Source organism: Mastigoproctus giganteus, chromosome 11 (assembly GCF_048544385.1).
Source record: "Mastigoproctus giganteus isolate SK-2022 chromosome 11, ASM4854438v1, whole genome shotgun sequence".
NCBI lineage: Eukaryota > Metazoa > Arthropoda > Arachnida > Uropygi > Thelyphonidae > Mastigoproctus > Mastigoproctus giganteus.
In genome coordinates, this window is record NC_143585.1 from 54,967,064 (window position 1) to 54,988,176 (window position 21,113).

General features: G+C 37.5%; 1 protein-coding gene across 1 annotated transcript in view; it reads right to left on the bottom strand.

The window, feature by feature from the left end:
- The window catches only part of rg (A kinase anchor protein rugose), a 1,582,765-nt gene that overhangs the window by 1,421,741 nt on the left and 139,911 nt on the right, over positions 1–21,113 (bottom strand). Inside the window, exon 8 of the mRNA XM_090384432.1 lies at positions 1,725–1,844. Within this exon, the coding sequence (XP_090240558.1) occupies positions 1,725–1,844 (120 nt within the window). The remainder of the gene's footprint in view (positions 1–1,724; positions 1,845–21,113) is intronic.

A 21,113-nucleotide genomic window follows, 5' to 3' on the forward strand; every position in this document is an offset into this window, starting at 1 on the left:
GCTTAGTGTCGAAGTTTGCAGATGATACAAAGGTTGGCAGGGTTGTTAATGACAGTAATGGCAGTGTACTACTGCAACAGGATCTAGATAATTTGGGCAGATGGGCTAAGAAGTGGCAACTGAAGTTTAACCTTGACAAATGCAAAGTACTGCATATGGGTAGAAGTAAACCCAGAGAAACGTACCAACTGTGTGGTACTACACTTAAGGTGGTAGAAAATGAAAAAGACCTGGGAGTAATTGTGCAGGCAGATATGAAGTTTTCTGAGCAATGCAGACAGGCTGCCAATGCAGGTCATGGGGTTTTGTCAATGATATATATAGGAATTTTTCTAGCAGGGAAAAGGAGGTGATTATCCCTCTGTATAAGGCAATGGTCAGGCCACGCCTTGAGTACTGCGTACAGGTCTGGAGGCCTCATTTTAGGAAGGATGTAGATTTACTTGAGCGTGTACAGAGAAGGGCAACAAGATTGGTGAGGGGAATGAAGGGATCCTCTTACCAAGAGAGGCTTAAATTCTGCAAATTGCAGTGGCTGGAGACTAGGCACCTGCACGGTGATCTGATTGAGGTGTATAAGGCCTTGAATGGGTTCAGCACGCTGAATTCTGATGGGATCCTTCCACTTGTTCAGATTACAAACCTAAGGGGGCATAAATTCAAATTAAGAAAAGACAGATGTAGAATAGATGTGCGGAAATTTGCCTTTAGCCAGCGGGTGGTTAATTGCTGGAACAAACTTCCATCTGTCGTTGTGGAAGTTGATAGATTGAATAATTTTAAGGAGGTACTGGACAGGCATTTGGAGGGAATGGTGCGATTTTTTTTTTTTTTTTTTGGCTGATGCTGCATAAGCTCATACACATGCTTTCTTGCATCACATGCCACTACTACTACTACTACTACTACTATATCCATGTTGAAAATAATGACATTAGTTATAAATGAACTTATGACTTTGCCACAAAATATAAGGCCTTGTTGAAAAAATGTCATAAGATAGGCAAAATATTCTTTTATCTAAAATTCTGTCCAGCCATAGTAGGAGGAATTATATGATAAATTTACTTTTGGATTAACTTTAGACTTGAGGGACTTTGCATAGCTGAAGGATAAGCTTTTCTCAGCATGGTTTGCCCTAGGTAATAGAAAGACAGACAGAGTTTGTTTTGTAATGATAGAATTCATTTGAAAACAGATACAAGGGTTTTTCTAATGTCATTGAGGAGGTCTTAAGGAGTATAGGAACTATTGATTCTGGGTGGATGGGGGGGGGGGAAATCAAAGGAGCCATAAGTATGACAGATTAGGTTGACAAGGAGCATACCAGTGTATGCCAAAATTACATGGTATGCTCCTCATCAACTGATGATGGTACCATCGGCAAATTCTAAATGTAAAGAATTCAAGGAATTAATCGCTGAAGGCTTTTCATACCAACAAAAATTGTAAAAAAATCACTTTAATTAGTGATAAAAGTTTGCCAATACTTAAGAAATGGTGAAAAAAATTTCATGTTTTTAATCACTAATTAAAGATCATTATTTTCATGGGTTACCTGTTAAGTGACCCACCATCACCAGGTTAATGGGAAAAACTGCACAAATGCTCACTTTCATGCACACACGCAATATTAAACTTGTATTTTTATTATTTTCTTATGAATTTCTGAAATACCACATTTCTAAGTACACTATATAATATAAAATATTGCTCTTACTTACATCGTTTGTACTGACAAGCCAGCTCATTTCGGTAGAAGATGCTAACTGACCATTCACAAAACATTTTATTTCACTTTTACTCCATCGGTTATATATGTACACAATTGCAATCATGTACCACTGAAAATATAGAAATTTAATATGAATAAAACAAACAAAATGAACCAAAACAGCCAAGGAACAATTTTTAAGTTATTACTATAAAAAAATTTCTTCAAAACATCCTTTTTACTTTTCTAATGCTATCTCAATTCTTAAGTGGCTAAAGAATAGATGAACTCCAACTGTTATGAGTAATAATAGAAAAAAACAGCTGTGAGGATAATGGAATGTATGCTGTAAAGGCAAGTTGTTACAAGTAATTTACAAGATATTTCAAAAATGCTTTCATTTTAATTTTTACTTAATTTTTTTTTCCCCTCCTCTAAAGGTACCACTTCTAAAATATAACTACAAGCAATACTTTCTACACTGAAATTCAAGTTAATAAGTATTACCTTATTAACTTGAAAATAAGTTAAAAAGGGACCAGCATTGAGATTTGTTACAAAATAACAATCATTTGTTTTATTGATTTTAATTTTGTTACAGTTTTGTGATGATTTTTTTTGTTGTAAAAGACAAATATACGATAATATACATATAAAGTTAAACCAATGATCTAATTTGTGAAACTGTATATCCATATCATGTAGATATCATTAATAAACAAGGAAATGACAAACAATTTGTCTTGGGAGAAAGACATGCATGGGCACTGACTAATTCTAATAAGAGGATAAATAATACTGCACTCCATGTAAATTTAAAGGCAAAAAATTATCAAGTTTATTGAAACAAGCTGGAAAGAAAACTTTACAGAGAATGTTCCAATAACCCAATCATTAAGAAGCCAATTTTGTCAATTTTTTGAAATCCTTGTGAATATTATTCAGGCTGTCGGCAACATACTTTAGACTTTAAAATGGCATCCACAAGAATTTCAAAATGTCATAAAAATTGGCCTCTAAATGATTGGGTTACTGGACCGTTCTTTGTAAACTTTTCTGTCCAGCTTGTTTCAATAAACTCAATCATTTTTTGTCTTTAAAATTTACATGTATTGCAGTATTATTTAACCTTTTAGTTAGAATCCAGTTTAATACAAATATATACTAACAAAATCAGTAGCTTTCGAGACTCGTGTCTCTTTGTCAACTCACAAATTAAATACAAAAATACAACGAGCTGAGTGAGGCACGTTAATCATGCGTCATTGTTGTTGCACGGACGTGCGCTGCTTTCTACACCACTGATCATCCAGCAATAAAACGGTTGTCTCTAGGATGGGATGTAGACGTATGCCTTTCTGGCGATTTAATGCCTTTGGATTGTTTACTATGTTGAGTGACTCTAGCCATAGGCAGTGGCATTGGTCTGGTATTCCCCTCAGACCAATAGTGTCGTGCTGCAGTGCCCCAACGTATGAACTGTCCAAACATATCGCGCGCCTCCTCTCACCTCTTATAGGTAATACCTCGCACACCGTTAAAAATAGCAGTGAATTCATCCACCTCATTAAGGACCTTTCAATCCCTGACAACACTGCCATGGCATAATTTGATGGGGTTTCTTTATTCACTTCAATTCCCGTCCAACAGGCCGTGCACTGCGCCAGAAGGCTCCTCGAGAACGACTTAAGCCTCCAATCCAGGACATCACTATCCACTGATGACATCTGTACTGCCCTCAACCTATGCTTATCAAGCAGCATCTTCACTTTTGAGGATTCACTCTACCAGCAGGTACATGGCACTGCTATGGGTGCCCCTGTCAGTTCCGTAGTAGCCAACATCGCCATGGAAGATCTGGAGGAGCAGATACACCAGAACCCACCTACACCTATTACAACATGGTGTAGATACGTTGACGATATTTTTACTGTAATACCACGTGGTTCTGAAACTGCACTGCTGGAATACCTCAACTCCCTATCTAATTTCATTGAGTTTACCATAGAATCAGAGGTGAACGGTACACTCCCGTTCCTGGATGTCTTAGTGCATGGCGTAGGCCCACATTTGGGACCTCAGTATACCGCAAACCTATGTGGTGCGGTCAATTCACTAACTACAGATCCGGCCACGCACCAAGCCATCTCAATAGCACTGCCCGCACCCTATTCTCCAGGGCTTGGAGCCATTCCAGCACCAAAACAATTAGGCGTAACGAGATCTCCCGTGTGAAGGTGGACCTAACCAAATGTGGTTATCCATCCCATGTACTAAGCAGATGCGTATTACAGGCAGAAGAACTCACATCCAACCCAAGACCACCGAACCAAGTCGGTATATCGTCCGCCTACATTCCCTATTATCCAGGCGTGTCAGGACGGATCTCGAAGGTCCTTAGAAGTTACAACATCGAATGTGTGCAATTACCCTGCAGGAACCTACGTTCACTTGTCTCCAGTGAAGACCACTGTCACACCTGTCTTACGCAGCAATGTGGTATATCGCATCACCTGTAGAGACTGTAACAGTTGCTACATAGGAGAAACATCAAGGCGTCTCCAGGATCGCCTCACGGAACACAACAGAGCAATCCTGCTTGCCGAAACTGACCAGTCCACGGTCGCGGAACATTTTTGGGCCACCAACCACGATCTTGACCCCAAACGCGACTTTGAAATAGTAGACCACTCACGACACTTTCGCCACCGCCTATGGCTAGAGTCACTCAACATAGTAAACAATCCAAAGGCATTAAATCACCAGAAAGGCATACGTCTACATCCCATCCTAGAGACAACCGTTTTATTGCTGGATGATCAGTGGTGTAGAAAGCAGCGCACATCCGTGCAACAACAATGACGCATGATTAACGTGCCTCACTCAGCTCGTTGTATTTTTGTATTTAATTTGTCAGTTGACAAAGAGACACGAGTCTCGAAAGCTACTGATTTTGTTAGTATATATTTGTATTAAACTGGATTCTAACTAACTTACGTATATTATAAACTATGGACCCCAGTACTCCAGGCCCATTCGTTATTAGAAATAAATTTGTTTTATTTTGCATCAGTATTATTCACATACAAATTTACTCCAGCAATTTTAGTGAAATAGATATTCTACACATCTGATTCAATAAAACTGCTGGAGTATAATTTTTTTTCTGTTTTCCAAGAAAACCTGTCGATAATGAATGTATCTGGCTATGTTCCATTCTGTAATAATGGGCTTTTACTGTATTGACTTTACTTCGAGATTACTAAAAATAGTCAAAGAACAATTTAAGTTAATACTTATTTCATTATTGATACAGAGTGAATTAAGTAGAAAAATCTGTTCTTTCATGCCATGAGTTTTGTGTCAAGTAGAACAGATCAGGGTACTTATCAGGTTACAAAGTCTACATAACATAACCATATATAGAAGTGGAAAGACACGTGCGATTGATACCCAAATATACACAAGGAGAATAGCTCATGAAATCTAAGTAGTTTGTAGGATTTATGAATCATTTCTGATTATTTTAACTACAATAAATCCACCAACTACATGGAGAGAGTTATACTCCTTAAATATCTAGATAAGAAGCTAGATTTCAACGTATATATACTTTCAAGATGAAATGTCAATGTAACGTGTAAAGTTCACAAGAGCAAAATATTTTGAGATGTTCTTGGGGTTAACCCACCCCATCAGGAACAATTCTGAAATTTCCATTCCATAATTCATCGCAAGCCTTGATTAATTTTACAGTGATCTGATGAATTTACAATTTAAGTAATTTAATTTCCTAACTATTCAACAAAAGAATCTTTCTCCACATAAAAAATGGCCTTGTTTCTGAATGCTGTTCAATACAAGCAGTTTTTTTCTTCTGAGAATAAGTGTTACGGTTGCAGTTCCTGAAGTCAATATTGTTAAACTTTATTTAGTACTGCAGAAGATAACTTCTCAACAAGACAAAAAGCCTTCTGATATTTAAAAGATGTGCTAAAGGTAATAATGTTTTAAAGGAATGAAAAGCTAATACAATGGGGATACCACCACAATATATGGGAAGATATTCTCACAATAGGGCATGTTTGAAATTTGTACAGAGTGTGTAGAGTTTTAAAAGAAAAGTAATGCTGAGAGCAAAAGAGAAAACCCAGCTTTTTTTACATGCAGAGGAAGCAATATTTGTGACGAGCTTATGACAAGAGAGATCGAAAGTCACGGTAATCCCTAATAGACATATCTAATCTCGTCTAGAAATCAGAGTGTTGAAGACAAGCATAGGAGAAGAATCCTTTTTTGTGAGATATAAGAGAGAACCGAGTTCTAGAGCAATTGAGATCACCTACAAATTTGTATGTTACCTTTTCCCCACTGTAGAATTATATGGAGAGCAGCATTTAAGGAATTTGTAGACCATATTCAAGAAGTTGAAACTGTTTGTGCAGGGCAAGATTTCTCAAACTGGAAGTTGAAATGCAGTGTGCTATCATCAGCAAAACTATGGATAGGTATCCTGTCAAAGAGTGTGAGAAAGATGTGAACCTTGGGGAACACGAGCATTATTGAAGAAGTTAGTAAACAGAGAGCCATCTACCATCACCCACACTGAGCAGTCAGGAAGAAAACTGGATATCAAATTATAAAAAACAGTTGGCAAACCATAAGATGGAAGCTTATCAAAATAAGCCTTTATGCCAAACCTCAAAAGCCTTTGAAATGTCAAGAGCAACTGCTTAAGTTTCATCAAATTTTTCCATTGAATTTTATCCAAAATGTACAATATAAGCCAATATATCAGCAGTGGATTGACATTAATGGAATCCACACTGGCGATCACAGATCAGATGGAAGGTGTCTAAATAGTTTAGGAGTTGGTGGTTGATGGATTTCTCCATTACTTTAAAAAGAGTAGAAGGCAATGGGACAGCAATCGGGTAGGAGGGATTTGTCACCCTTTTTAGAAAGTGGCCCAATATGAGCAAATTTCCAAGAAAAATGGAAAACACCAGCGGAATGAGAAAGTGTAAAAAGGAGACACAGAAGAGCAATAATCGCAGGAGCACAGGTTTTCAGAAAAAGTGGAGAAAGGTCATCAAGACCATTCAAAATTCTTATGATATCCATTTGATGGAACACCACAGGAGGCTTTGAATCGAGTATACTGGTAATGGTAGGAGGTGGTTTATCAAGATCATCAACATGAGTTAGAAGAAAAGTCAGATGCCAGCAGATCAGCTTTATCTTTGGCTGAGGTGGCAACAAAACCATCTGATTTTAATAGAGGTGGGAGTAGAGATGGGCAAAAGTTCAGCCAATAGCTTTGACAAGCGACCAAAATGCTCAATAACCATTTGGACAAGAAGCAAATGTTCTATGCTTAGCTTTTCAAAATCTAGTTTGGACTGATTAATAACTGCTTTACAATTATTACGAGCTTTGGTGTAGGCAGAAAATGAACCTCGAGATTTGGATGTAAACCAATTGCAATATGCAACATTCTTATCTTGAACAACCTCAGCACACTTATTTGGAAAACCAAGGTTTAGATAAAGGACAATATTTTAAGATGGAGTGTGAAATAAAGGATTTCATCCCTACAAGAATAATTTCATTGACGCAATCTGAGCAAACGTTGACATCAGAAGATTTGAAACAGAGGCTGCATCCTGTGCAGAACGGGATGATTCTTGCAAATCATCCCATTTTGCAAGAATGCAAAACAACATGAGGTTGAGAATGGTCACGAGAGAAGGGCTCCATTGGAAAAGAGGCCATCACCAAATTGTGATCTGAGGTGCCTAGAGGACCACTCACTTGACCATATACTTAGAAGGGTTGTTTATGAAGACCAACAGACTGAAGATGGCCGACAGGTTTATACCCGCCAGTGCGTTAGAATCAATTCAGTGCCTAACACATATTCGAATTGACCTACTAAGGCTTATAGAAGATCCAAAATATAGGAAACAAACCAGTGTGGCTCGCTGAGGCTACTGTTGCCTAGTAGTTGTGTGAATTTCTGTCAAGAACTGTGTGTACGCAATTGAATAATGTATATCTCGCACAAGTTGATCAGTGGATGTGATGTTAAGATGAACTTTTGTATTACAATTGCCAGGACTCTAGACAGAAATGTAGTGAAGAGTAATGTAGTTTAATGTCATCTTTTCGTGTATATTTAACCTTTCTTGTATATTTTAGACATTCTTTTATTCGCATTTTATGGTAATCCCCTGGCATTTTCTGCCGTGAAGGGAATTTGTCACTTACCAATGTACACCTATATTTTAAATTTGGTAGGACAAATAAAGATTTATTTATTAATAAAGATCAAGCATGTTGGCTGAGTGGTTAGGATTATATGGTATTCTGGTAAGAAAATGAACAACCTGTGTGAGGTCATTAGTAACTGCAAAAGACTCAGCATCTCGACAGGCTGGGTCCATGTGACTAGAAAATGGAATCCAGTTGGACTTGTGAACATTAAAATCACCAATGAAAATTACCTCACTGTTAGGAAAGTTGGACTGGAGAAAGTCAAGTTTCAGAGAGAGCAAGTCAAAGAGTTCCAAGTGATTAATGGCATTGGGAGAACAACAGAGGCAACCGATGAATCTGACGGAATGTGGTAGAGAGATTTTAAGCCTGAGTAGATCAAAAAGAGGAGATTACAAATTACCAAGTCTCTGACAGGGGCTATCAGAACAGACATATGCACAAGTACTACATCTGAAGTGGAAAGAATCGTACAGCGAATAATTTGGACAAGTGAGATGAGCAATGATTGAATCTACCAATAACTGGGATTCTGTCAGAAAGAGTATAGGGGTTTGGTAGACTAAGTGGAAATGGACATCACTGAGATTGGAAATGAGACCATGTATATCCCCAGGGGCTCACATCTGGTGAGCATGGGCTTGGCACACCCAGGGTCCTGAGCTGGATATCATCATTCTTCTCTTTCTTGGTGATTCCCTTCTACTTCACTCTCTCTGTCTCTCGGGGTAAATCAGAAATTTTTTTTTTGGCTGGTGCAGTATAAGTCTCAGGCTTCCTTGCACCATATGGCTAATAATATTTGTGAAATGAACAAGGAAATGTTTGGGAGATTTACATCTTTTTGCATATAAGTCTACTTTTTCCCCTATAAATGTCTCTAAAAACGGGGTGCATTTATAGAATAATGGCATCTTACAATCACAGTTTTTTTTTTTTTTTTTAATTTTCCGGTGCTTTGCACACAGCACCACATGTTTTTTTGTTTTTATGCAGAAACCCCACCTCCAAGTTTGACCGTTATCACATTCTCCAATTCCATTGGAGAATAAAGTGGCGTGGGTAATTTCACATGCTTTCAAAATGTGAAGGCACCGTTATTTCATTACAGTAGAGCTCAGTCAGCGAAAACTAGGAAGTTTTGTTTGTATCTTCAAAAGTACGTAAGAAGTGTAGTTACTATATTTCGTTCATTTTGATACCTTATTGCACATTAAAATGTCAAAAAGATTGCACTACGAAGCCACATTGAAACAAAAAGTTAGTGTATGCAAAAGAACATGGAAATAGAGCTGCAGGTCAACATTTTGACATTAGTAAAATAAATGTTCGTCGTTGGAGAAATGAAGGCAATTTCATATTTTCGTGCAAAGAACAACCAATTTGCTTTATAGGGCCTAAGAAAGGAAGATTTCCACAAGTTGATGAAGCTGTGATACGTTTTGTAACAGAGACACACGCAAAAGGATTACCTGTCACTTGACAAGCCATGCAATTGAAAGCCGGAGAAATTGCCGAGTTCCTCGGAATAGAGAAAATAATTTTTAAAGACAGTTGTGGCTAGTGCGACAGACTTGTGTCATAGCAGATTATTGTTAAGGCACCAAACATCTATCTGTCAAAAAATTCCTGCAGACTTCCAACAGAAGCTGATTAACTTTCAGCGACAGGTGATGAAATTAAGGAAAAAAGAAACTATAAGTTTAGTCAAATTGTAAATGCTGATGAAATCCCAGTCTTCTTCAATATGCCTCGAAATTACACCGTCAATGCTAAAGGTCCTAAAGAAATCAAGATCATAAGCACGGGCTATGAAAAGCAGCACATCACTGCTGATGGTTGAAAGTTGCCACCATCATCATCATCATCATCATCAGTCATTTTCAATACACTGCAGAATGAAGGCCTCACCAGCAACTTTCCAGTTCCTTCTGTTTTGAGCAGTGGCCATCCATTTACTGCCCACAAACTCATGAATTTCATCTATCCATCTCCGTCTTTGTCTTCCAGGTTTTCTTCTAGCTCCTCTTGGGTACCATTCTGTTATTTTCTTAGTCCATCTGTCATCATGTCTTCGAGCTATGTGTCCTGCCCAAGACCATTTTAGTTCTTTAGTTTTGATAAGAATGTCCTTTACTTCAGTTTGCTGCCTAATTCATGTGTTTCTCTTCTTATCTAACAGTCTGATTCCCAATATAATTTGTTCCATTCTTCGCTGTGTAGTTCTCAGCTTCTCTTCCATTCTTTTGGTGAGTGCCCAAGTTTCACTTCCATAAGTCATGGTGGGGAGTATACATTGGTTCATTATTTTACGTTTCAGACAAACTGGGATATTGCCCTTCAGTATGTGACTATATTTCCTGAATGCTATCCATCCAAAATTTATTCTTCTCTTCACTTCCAGCCATTTATCATTATTACAGCTAATAACTTGTCCCAGATAAGTATATGACTCCACCTTTTCAATTACTGCTCCTTCAATCATAATTTCCCTTTCTGTGGCATACTTGTTCATCATTACTTTTGTTTTAGCCATATTCATCTTTAGTCCAAAATCCTTACTAACTCTGCATAACTGATTAAGATTTTTCCTCTAATTATTTGGGATTGTGGCTTATGACCACAATGTCATCTGCAAATCGTAAATGGTTTAGGTACTCTCCATTCACATTGACTCTTTTCTGCGACCAGTCTAATCTTCTGAAAGCTTCCTCAAGGGCAGAAGTAAACAGCTTCGGAGATATTGTGTCTCTTTGTCAAACTCCTTTCTCGATTTTAAATTTCCTACTGTCTTTGTCTATTCTAATAAAGGAGGTAGCATTCTCATATATTTTCTTCAAAATCATAATATATGGGGTATCTATGCCTTGTCTTTCCAGTGCCCGAAACATTGTCTTGGGCTGTATGGAGTCAAATGCCTTTTCATAATCCACAAATGGCAGGAATAATGGTGTTTAATATTCATTTGCTTTCTCCATTAGCTGTGATATTACGTGAAGGTGATCCATAGTTGAGAATCCTGTCCTAAAGCTAGCTTGCTCTTTCGGTTGATTCTCATCAAGTATTCTTTCTAATCTGTTAGTAATGACCCTTGTGAACAACTTGTAGATGTGGGATAACAAGCTAATTGGTCTATATTTTTCCAATTTCTGATTTATTTCCTTTCTTATGCAGCAAAACTATGATTGCATTATTCCACTGCTTAGGCGTCACACCTTTTCTAATGCACTTTGTGAAGAGCCTTGCCAGTTTTTGTGTTATGTCTCTTCCTCCCAATTTTAACAACTCTACAGTAACTTCATCTTCTCCCGGGGCTTTCTGATTCTTCAATGCATGTTCTACCTCATCAGGAAGAATATTGGGTATGTCGCATGTGTTGCTAATTTGCAACACATCTTCCCCACTGCTGGCATCATTCCCTCGCTCCTTGTATAATTCTCTATAGTAGTCTTCTGCTATTTGAATTATGCCTTCTCTGCTGTTTAGACACCATCGCTATTCTTTAGTTTCAGTATCATTTTTTCTACTTGTTCTACTTTTCTTGTGTTAAATCTTCTTATGTCCTCTCTGAGTCTCTTTCTAATCGCTTTGCATAACTCAGTATACTCAATTTTTTCCTTGTCAGTGTTTATCTTGCTCTTCATTTTTCTCCTTCGGTTCATCATAACAAGTGTTTCTTGACTAATTTTTTCTTCTTTGGATTTCTTTTTCCCTATAGGTTTCTTGGGCTTTATCACTTTCAGAAAGTTTTAATATTCCTCGTTAATATCTTGGTCCTGAGCAGTCTGCAGAAGCTCAAACTTGTTCTTAAGTTCCAGTACATACTGCTTTTTCTCCTCTTCTGTTATCTCAAAGTCCTTTGTATTATTTACTCAAGTCAGTTTTTCCTTTCCTTTCCTACATCTATATCAAGTGTACATCTTACCATTCTGTGATCACTTCCGACATTTACCTTATTCAGGATGGTAACATCATTCACAATATATCTTCTGTTAGTGAGGATGAAGTCGATTTCATTAGTTGTTAATCCATTATCACTTCCATGTCCACTTTCTGTTCATCCTTTTCTTGAAAAAAAAAGTGTTCATTACTGACAGTCCTTGAGATTCTGCAAATTCCACAAGTCTTTTGCCTCTCATTTCTTTCACCAATTCCAAAATTTCCTATAGTTTCCCTTTCTGCGCTTTTTTGTCTTTTTCCAACCTTAGCATTGAAGTCCCCCAAAATAATAGTGTAGTGGGTTTTCTGCTCATCTAGAAGACTCAATTTCGGCATACATTTCTTCAACCTCTTCATCATCATGGCTCGATGTTGGTGCATAAATCATTATAACCTTTAGCTTGTACCTCTTTGAAATCTTGAGTATTAGTCTTGACACCCTTGGTGATGTACTTTTGAATTCCAAAATGTTGTTTTTTAAATCTTTATGGACCAGAAACCCAACCCACCTTCACTCCTTTCACTGTTTCCATTGGTGTACAGCAGATTTCCACTTGATAAATGTATAAGCGATTGATTTCTTCTTCTTGTTTCAGCCAAACTGATGATATTCCAATTCACATATTCTAATTCCTTTTCAAGCTCTAATATCCTGTCTTACCCGATGAGTGATCTTACATTATAACAGGCCAAGTTCGGTTTCTGTGCATGGCAGCCTGGTCGTACCCAGAAATTATTAACACCCTCTGCTTCCACTCTGATCCTCTTGCTGCCGTAAGAGGGGGAGTGAAAGCTGCTGGGGACTGAGGGCCATTTGTTTTGTCGTGTTGTCATATGCTGGAGGGTTTGGTCTTTTCCTCTTCACACTGACCAGGCATCTTGAAGAGAACCACTCTACACGTTCGTTGCCACCTAAGTGACATAACAGGGCTTACCATCGAGAAAGTGTGCATGAGTGGATTTTAGGGAGGCAGGCCAACCAGACTTCTCCTAAATCTTCTGTAATAGGGAGATATTGGATCGATCAGTGTTTTAGGCTGAGTGTCTGATAACACACAGGCTACCTGTTCCCTTCTAAGCCCCCATATTTGGGGGCTTAGAGGGGAACATAAAATTAAATATGGTAAAACATAAAATTAAATATGGTTGCCACCATATTTAATTTTAAATTGAAAAACCATACTGAAGAATGAAATTTTCCCCAAAGATATTATTGTGCGTGCACAAAAAAATGGATGGATGTCAGCAGAGCTTACGGAAGACTGGGTAAATGTTGTGTGGAATAGATGTCCTGGAAGTCTTCATTACCCACCTAGCATGCTAGTACTTGATGCATTTCGTGGACATTTGTCCGAACAAGTCAAAAATAAAATCGTGCAAAAACGTGGTGACTTGGTTGCAATTCCTGGTGGCATGACTAGCCAACTGCAGCCACTTAATGTTTCAGTCAGCAAACCATTTAAGATTTACTTGAGAAAGGAATATGAATCCTGGCTGTTGACCGACAACCTTCCGCTGACAACTTCCAGAAAAATTAAGAAAGCGCCATCATCAAAATTGCCAGAATGGGTATCAACAGCTTGAAAGCTGATCCCAGAAAGAATAGTCAAGCACGCATTTAAAAAATGTTACATCACCAATGCTCTCAATGGCTCAGAAGACTATATCATGGGATAATGAAGATAATGACAGCTCAGAAGAATCTGCCCCTGAATGTGAAGTAGACTCTGATATTGAATCAGATATCCACGGCTCAGAAGATTCAGAAGGACGTGATGAATAACATACCACCTGATAAATACTATTATTGTTAGTAAATTGAATTCTATTATAATAAAAATATCTGTTACATTTATTTTAGTGTTTTATTTTATTTTATTTTTTTTTCTTAAAATCAAAGCTTTTTTTTTTTTGGTTTTGAAATTAAGATGTGCCTTATTTTCAAAACCAAAGAATACGAATCAAAGAATACGGTATGTGTCCTGATAATATGTGAGCATTACTGGACACACATTATCATGTTGGTTGTCATAACATCAAATGTCATTTTCCAATAGGTCCCATCATCATCGTCATCATCAGCCATTTTCGATCCACTGCAGGATGAAGACCTCACCAGCAACTTTCCAGTTCCTTCTGTTTTGTGCAATGGCCATCCATTTACTACCCACAAACTCATGAATTTCGTCTGTCCATCTCCGTCATTATCTTCCAGGTTTTCTTCTAGCTCCTCTTGGGTACCATTCTTTTATTCTCTTAGAATATCTGTCGTCATGTCTTTGAGCTATGTGTCCTGCCTAAGACCATTTTAGTTCTTTAGTTTTGATAAGAATGTCCTTTACTTGAGTTTGCTGCCTAATCCATGTGTTTCTCTTCTTATCTAACAGTCTGATTCCCAATACAATTCATTCCATTCTTAGCTGTGTAGTTCTCAGCTTCTCTTCCATTCTTTTTGTGAGTGCCCAAGTTTCACTTCCATAAGTCATGGTGGGTAGTATACATTAGTTCATTATTTTACATTTCAGACAAATTGGAATATTGCTCCTCAGTATGCGACTATATTTCCGGAATGCTATCCATCCAAAATTTATTCTTCTCTTGACTTCCAGCCATTTATCATTATTATAGCTGATGACTTGTCCCAGATAACTATATGACTCCACCTTTTCAATTACTGCTCCTTCAATCATTATATCCCTTTCTTTGGCATACTTGTTCATCATTACTTTTGATTTAGCCATATTCATTTTTATTCCAAAATCCTTACTAACTCTGCATAACTGATTAAGATTTTCCTCTAATTCTTTGGGATCGTGGCTTTAAATTTGCTACTGTCTGTCTAGTCTAATAAAGAAGGCAGCACTCTCATATACTTTCTTCAAAATCATAATATGTGTGGTATCTATGCCTTGTCTTTCCAGTGCCTGAAACATTGCCTTATGCTGTATGGAGTCAAATGCCTTTTCATAATTCACAAATGCCAGGCATAAGGGTATTTTATGTTACATGAAGGTGATCATGTAACATAAAATACATGCTGGCTTTAGGACAGGTTGAGAATCCTGTCCTAAAGCCAGCTTGCTCTTTTGGTTGATTCCCATCAAGTATTCTATCAAATCTGTTAGTAATGACCTTTGTGAACAACTTGTAGATGTGAGATAACAAGCTAATTCATCTATATTTTCCAATTTCTGATTTCTCCTTTCTTATGCAGCAAAACTATGATTGCATTATTCCACTCCTTAGGCATCATACCTTTTCTAATGCATTTTGTGAAGTCTTGCAAGTTTTTATGCCATGTCTCTTCCTCCCAATTTTAACAACTCTACAGTAACTTCATCTTCCCCCGGGCTTTCTGATTCTTCAACACATGTTCTATCTCAGCAGGAATGGCATCATTCCCTCGCTCGTTGTATAATTCTCTATAGTAGTCTTCTGCTATTTGAATTGTGCCTTCTCTGCTATTTATAAGTACACCATCGCTATTCTTCAGTTTCAGTATCATTTGTCTTTCTGTATTACTGCTCATGGCTGCTGATTTAAGTCCTTTGTTTTCCCTTAATGCTTGTTCTACTTTTTTTGTGTTAAATCTTCTTATGTCCTCTCTGAGTCTCTTTCTAATGGCTTTGCATAACTCAGTATACTCAATTTTCTCCTTGGCAGTGTTTATCTTGCTCTTCATTTGTCATCTTCATAGGTCCCAAACATCCTCAACTGGATTGAGATTGGGCAGTTGAGTTGTCATAGGAGGACAGAGAATTCATTTTCATGTTCCTCAAAACATACACGTTACTTAAATTGCCAGGACTTGTGGCATGGTGCAGTCTTGATAGTTTGTTGTTGTTTTGTTATTTGGAGCATTAGCAACTAAGGCCATATTGCTCCGTGAATATACGATGGTTACTCCCTGACCTTTCAGCATCCTCTGTATTTGGTGGTGACGGGCTCGAACCCCGGTCTAATCAAGAAGTGTGTGCTACGCACTTCTTTGTCAAGACAAAGAAGTGCGTAGAAGTGCAACAATATCCACCTTTCATGTCAAGACATCAAAGACTGATATTGTTGGGATAGCAGAGACGTGGTGTCACACAGATATAAGGAATGCAGAACTCGAATTTGGAGAGTACAAGGTGTACAGAAAGAATAGAAAGGGAGGAGGTATTATGCTGTTAATTAAGAAAAACGTAAAATCAAAAGAAGTGCACTCAGTTGATATAGATGAACAGTGCACTGTTGAGTCAGTTTGGCATGATATAAGCACTGCAAAAGCAAAAATAAGAGTAGGAGTGTGTTATAGGCCTAATGACTCGAATGAGTACAATGAACAATTGTACAGAGAAATAGAGTGGGCTACTAAATCAGAATGTCTTATAATGAGGGATTTTAACTTCCCAGATATTGACTGGAACTTGTGGGTTGGTCACTCACACACTAGTCAGACTTTTGTGGATTTACTGGATGATTGTTTTCTGCAGCAGCATGTTCGAGAGGCAACCAGAGAGAGTAATACTCTTGAACTGGTTATCAGCAGTGCTCATTCGTGTATTAAGAATTTGCAGATAAAGGCACCACTAGGTAGCAGTGATCACAATGTACTGATGTGGAATTTACTTAAAAATGTAATTACCATAAGGGGTAAAGGAAATGTTTTTTGCTTCCGTAAGGGTGAGTACAGTGGTCTCTGACAGTTTTTAAATTCTGTACAGTGGGATCAACTGACGATGTTACCAACAGTAAATTCTAAGTGTGAAGCATTCAAGGAATTAATCGTGGAAACTAGTAAAAGTTTCATACCTATTAAGAAATATTGTTCAAGGTTTAGGCCAAAATGATTATCTAATGAACTAATGAGACTCGTAACAGAGAAGAAAAATGCATGGGATGCATATAAATTATCAAGCGACTCAGAAGCCTATGGCAGATATAAGCTAGTCTGTAATCAGGTCACAAAAGAGGTTAGGCAGGCGAAAGCAGATTACGAGAAATCCTTGGCAAAAGATACTAAGAAAAACAGCAAGGATTTCTTTACTTATATAAACTCTAAAAGGAAGGGGATGAATCTGATTGGTCCACTTGACATCAATGGTTCGATTGTATCAAATTGTAGCAGGATACTTAATGATTTTGTAATAACTGAGAGCAAAGTGGAGGAGAAATTATTAAAGTTAAACATAAGAAAAGCACCTGGGGTGGAGGGGATCTATCCAGTTATATTAAAGGAGGCAGCAAAGCAACTAAGCAAACCCTTAGCCATAATTATGAGAGCATCCTTGGACTCAGGGGATGTTCCCATGGACTGGAGATGTGCAAATGTATCATAAAGTGGGATCGAAGGGTGACACGAGTAATTACAGACCAGTTAGTTTAACTTCTGTTCTGGGTAAAATAATGGACTCACTGGTTAAAGATGCACTGCAGGATCATCTAGACAAGACTGCAGCAATAATTCAGATACAGCATGGGTTTGTTAAGGAAAAGTCTTGTCTGACAACTTTTGATTGGTTATTATGATGTGGTTACAAAGGAACTGGATGCAAAAAATAATTTTGATATCATATATTTGGATTTCAGGAAAGCTTTTGACACTGTTGTGCATGGAAGAATATTGTACAAATTGGAGCAGAATGGTATTTGGGGTAAATTGCTACAAGGGATAAAAGGATGGTTAAGTGGGAGAAGACAGAGGATGGTAATGAATTGAAGCTGCTCTTCGTGGACTAATGTTATTAGTGGAGTCCCACAGGGTTCGGTGTTGGGTCCACTGTTGTTTTGTATATTTATCAATGATATTGATGAAGGTATATCAGGCTTAGTGTCAAAGTTCGCAGATGATACAAAGGTTGACAGGGTTGTTAATGACAGTAATGGCAGTGTGCTACTGCAACAGGATCTAGATAATTTGGGCAGATGGGCTAAGAAGTGGCAACTGAAGTTTAACCTGGACAAATGCAAAGTACTGCATATGAGTAGAAGTAACCCCAGAGGAACGTTCCAATGTGTGGTACTACACTTAGGGTCGTAGAAAATGAAGAAGACCTGAGAGTAATTGTGCAGGCAGATATGAAGTTTACTGAGCAATGCAGACAGGCTGCCAGGGCAGGTCATGGGGTTTTGTCAATGATATATAGGAATTTTGCTAGCAGGGAAAAGGAGGTGATTGTCCCACTATATAAGGCAATGCTCAGGCCACGCCTTGAGTACTGCGTACAGGTCTGGAGGCCTCATTTTAGGAAGGATGTAGATTTGCTTGAGCGTGTACAGAGAAGGGCAACAAGATTGGTTAGGGGAATGAAGGGATCCTCTTACCAAGAGAGGCTTAAGTTCTGCAAATGGCAGTGGCTGGAGACTAGGCACCTGCGCAGTGATCTGATTGAGGTGTATAAGGTCTTGAATGGGTTGAGCATGCTGAATTCTGATGGGATCCTTCCACTTGTTCAGATTAAGAACCTAAGGGGGCATAAATTCAAATTAAGAAAGGACAGATGTAGAATAGATGTGTGGATATTTGCTTTAGCCAGCGGGTGGCTAATTGCTGGAACAAACTTCCATCTGTCGTTGTGGAAGTTGATAGGTTCAATAAATTTATGGAGAAACTGGACAGGCATTTGGAGGGAATGGTTGGATTTTTTTTTTTTTTTTTTCTTCTTTTTTGGCTGATGCTGTATAAGCTCATACACTTGCTTTCTTGCATCACATGCCACTACTACTACTATTACAAGTGGTGCATTTCATCATAAAATTTCTCAAGTAACCAAAGCCCATATTGCTGATTCTTTGGTTCTATTTCCTTTCATTTCAGGTCCTTCCACATATGGCTTAAGACACTCACCACCTTCTTTCCACTTACACACACATAAATGTGTCAATTCCCTCAATTTAGCAAAAGAAATAAATTAAATAGTCTCCAAAAAAATGCATTTCTGAATTTTGACCGTAAGTGATCTATGGCTATGAAAATATATCGAGCACCTAGTCGTCCATTCTTTTGTACGGCCGTTGCCTCCAGCGGCCGACTCTATGCACAAGTGGGGAAATAAATGCAATACGTGACTTTTTCAGGGGACTGAGAATATACAAATAGATCCTTTGTTGGAAGTCTTTCAAGTTAAAAAGAAACAATGAAATGATAAATTTGAGGTATTTTCATCTACGAGAAATTTCCATCAATCACATTTCCAAATTGCATTTTGCCAACTCAAGAAATAGTAGGGGGAGCTCCCCCCGGTCGTGCCTGCTCATCAGTTCGTCGAAATTTTTCAACAGTTTACAACTGATATTCTGTATGATACGACGTACATACTTGTGATCCGTTTGTTCTTTTTCAACATTTAGACTTCTAGAGTTTTGTACTTTTCTGGTTTTTTTTTTTTTTTTTTTTTATTCCTTCTATCCACCACAGTTCAAAATAAAATGAGCAAAAGAAAAGCAGACAGTGATATTAAACATGAATTTAATGAACAGTGGGAAAATGAGTTGTTACTTATAGCAAGTTCATCAGGAAAACCATTTTGCATTGTTTGTGAAAGTACTCTTTCACATAATAGCATCAGACTAACATTGAAGGAAAAATGAAGCTCGTTCTTGGGTCTGAGCTACGAAAAGAATGTGACTAAGAAAAAGGAAGAGATCAGAAGAAGACAAAATATATTTGCTAAAATAAGTTGTGAAGACTTGGCGATGATAGAAGCGTCCTATGAAATTACTTTAGTATTGGCAAAAAAAAAGAAACCTTTTTCTGACGTAAAAGAAATTGTTAAGCCTTGTCTCCAAATATTTGCACGCCATCTTGGTAATAGAGGTATTGAAAGGAAAGCAGACGAAATTGCTATATCAAGGCAGACAGTTACGAGACATAGCGAGGAACTCTCTCAGGATGTATCTCAGCAACTGGAAGATCTTGTCCATTCTTGTATTTTCTTTTCTCTAGCTTTGGATGAATCAACGGACATATGTGGTGTAGCCCAATTAAGCATTTTTATAAGAGGAATTGATGATAATTTTAATGTCTTTGAAGAACTTGCCAGTCTGGAGTCATTGCATGGTAAAACAAGAAGATCAGACATATTTGAAAAAATAAAATCATGCCTAGAAAATCTAAAATTAGATTATAGTAAACTCATCAGTGTGTGTACTGACAGAGCGCCGTCAATGATAGGTAAAGCCAATGGCACTACAACTTTGCTTGAAAATTTTTTAAATCGTCTTGTACTAAAATATCACTGCATTATACACCAAGAGGCACTGTGTGGAAAAACTTTAAATATGCAGCATATTATGTTACCAGTTGTGAATAAAATAAGAGCAAGAGCATTAAACAGGCGAGAATTCAGAGAATATTGTGAGTTTTAGATTTGGAATATGGTGAACTTGTCCTTCATTGTGAGGTGCACTGGCTTTCTGGAGAACAGGTTCTGAGTAGATCTTGGAAATTGAAAAATGCTGTTTATAATTTTTTAGAACAGGAAAAGGAACTACCTGATGAAAGAACCTTATTATTAGATAACAACTGGCTATTTGATTTGGCATTTTTAGTTGATGTTACTAGTCATCTCAATGATCTAAATTCAAAACTACAAGGCTTGAATAAATTATTTCCTAGCTTAGTAAATAGCATCAATTCATTTAAAATGATATTAAAACTGTTCATCTCTCAGTTAGAAAATCAGGATTTAAGTCAATTTCCGCACTTGAAAAAGCAGAATGAATGTGCTGTGGATGATAGCAATTGGACCAAATATCTTTAAAAAATCAAGTTATTGCAAGTGTCATTTGAAAGTCGTTTCCATGATTTGGCTAAAGAAGAAAACTACACGCTCGCATTTATAAACCCATTTTTACTTAGTGAACAAAACATAATTGAGATGCCTAGTAATATACAAATGGAATTTATTGATTTAAAAACAAATTCATTATTAAAAATGAAATTTGGTGAGCTTTTTTCAGATCAAAATGCTTCTGACATGATTAATTTCTGGCGTTCATTACCCTGTGAACATTTCCCAGAACTAAGAAAATTTGCAAAAAATTATATATGTCGTTTCGGAATGACATACAGATGTGAACAAGCATTTTCATCCATGAAATTGATCAAAAGCAAAACGAGGTCGCGAATGACTGATACAAATTTGAAGAATTCTTTGCTGAAATAACATACACGTATAAGTTATAAATCCAGTTTAATGTA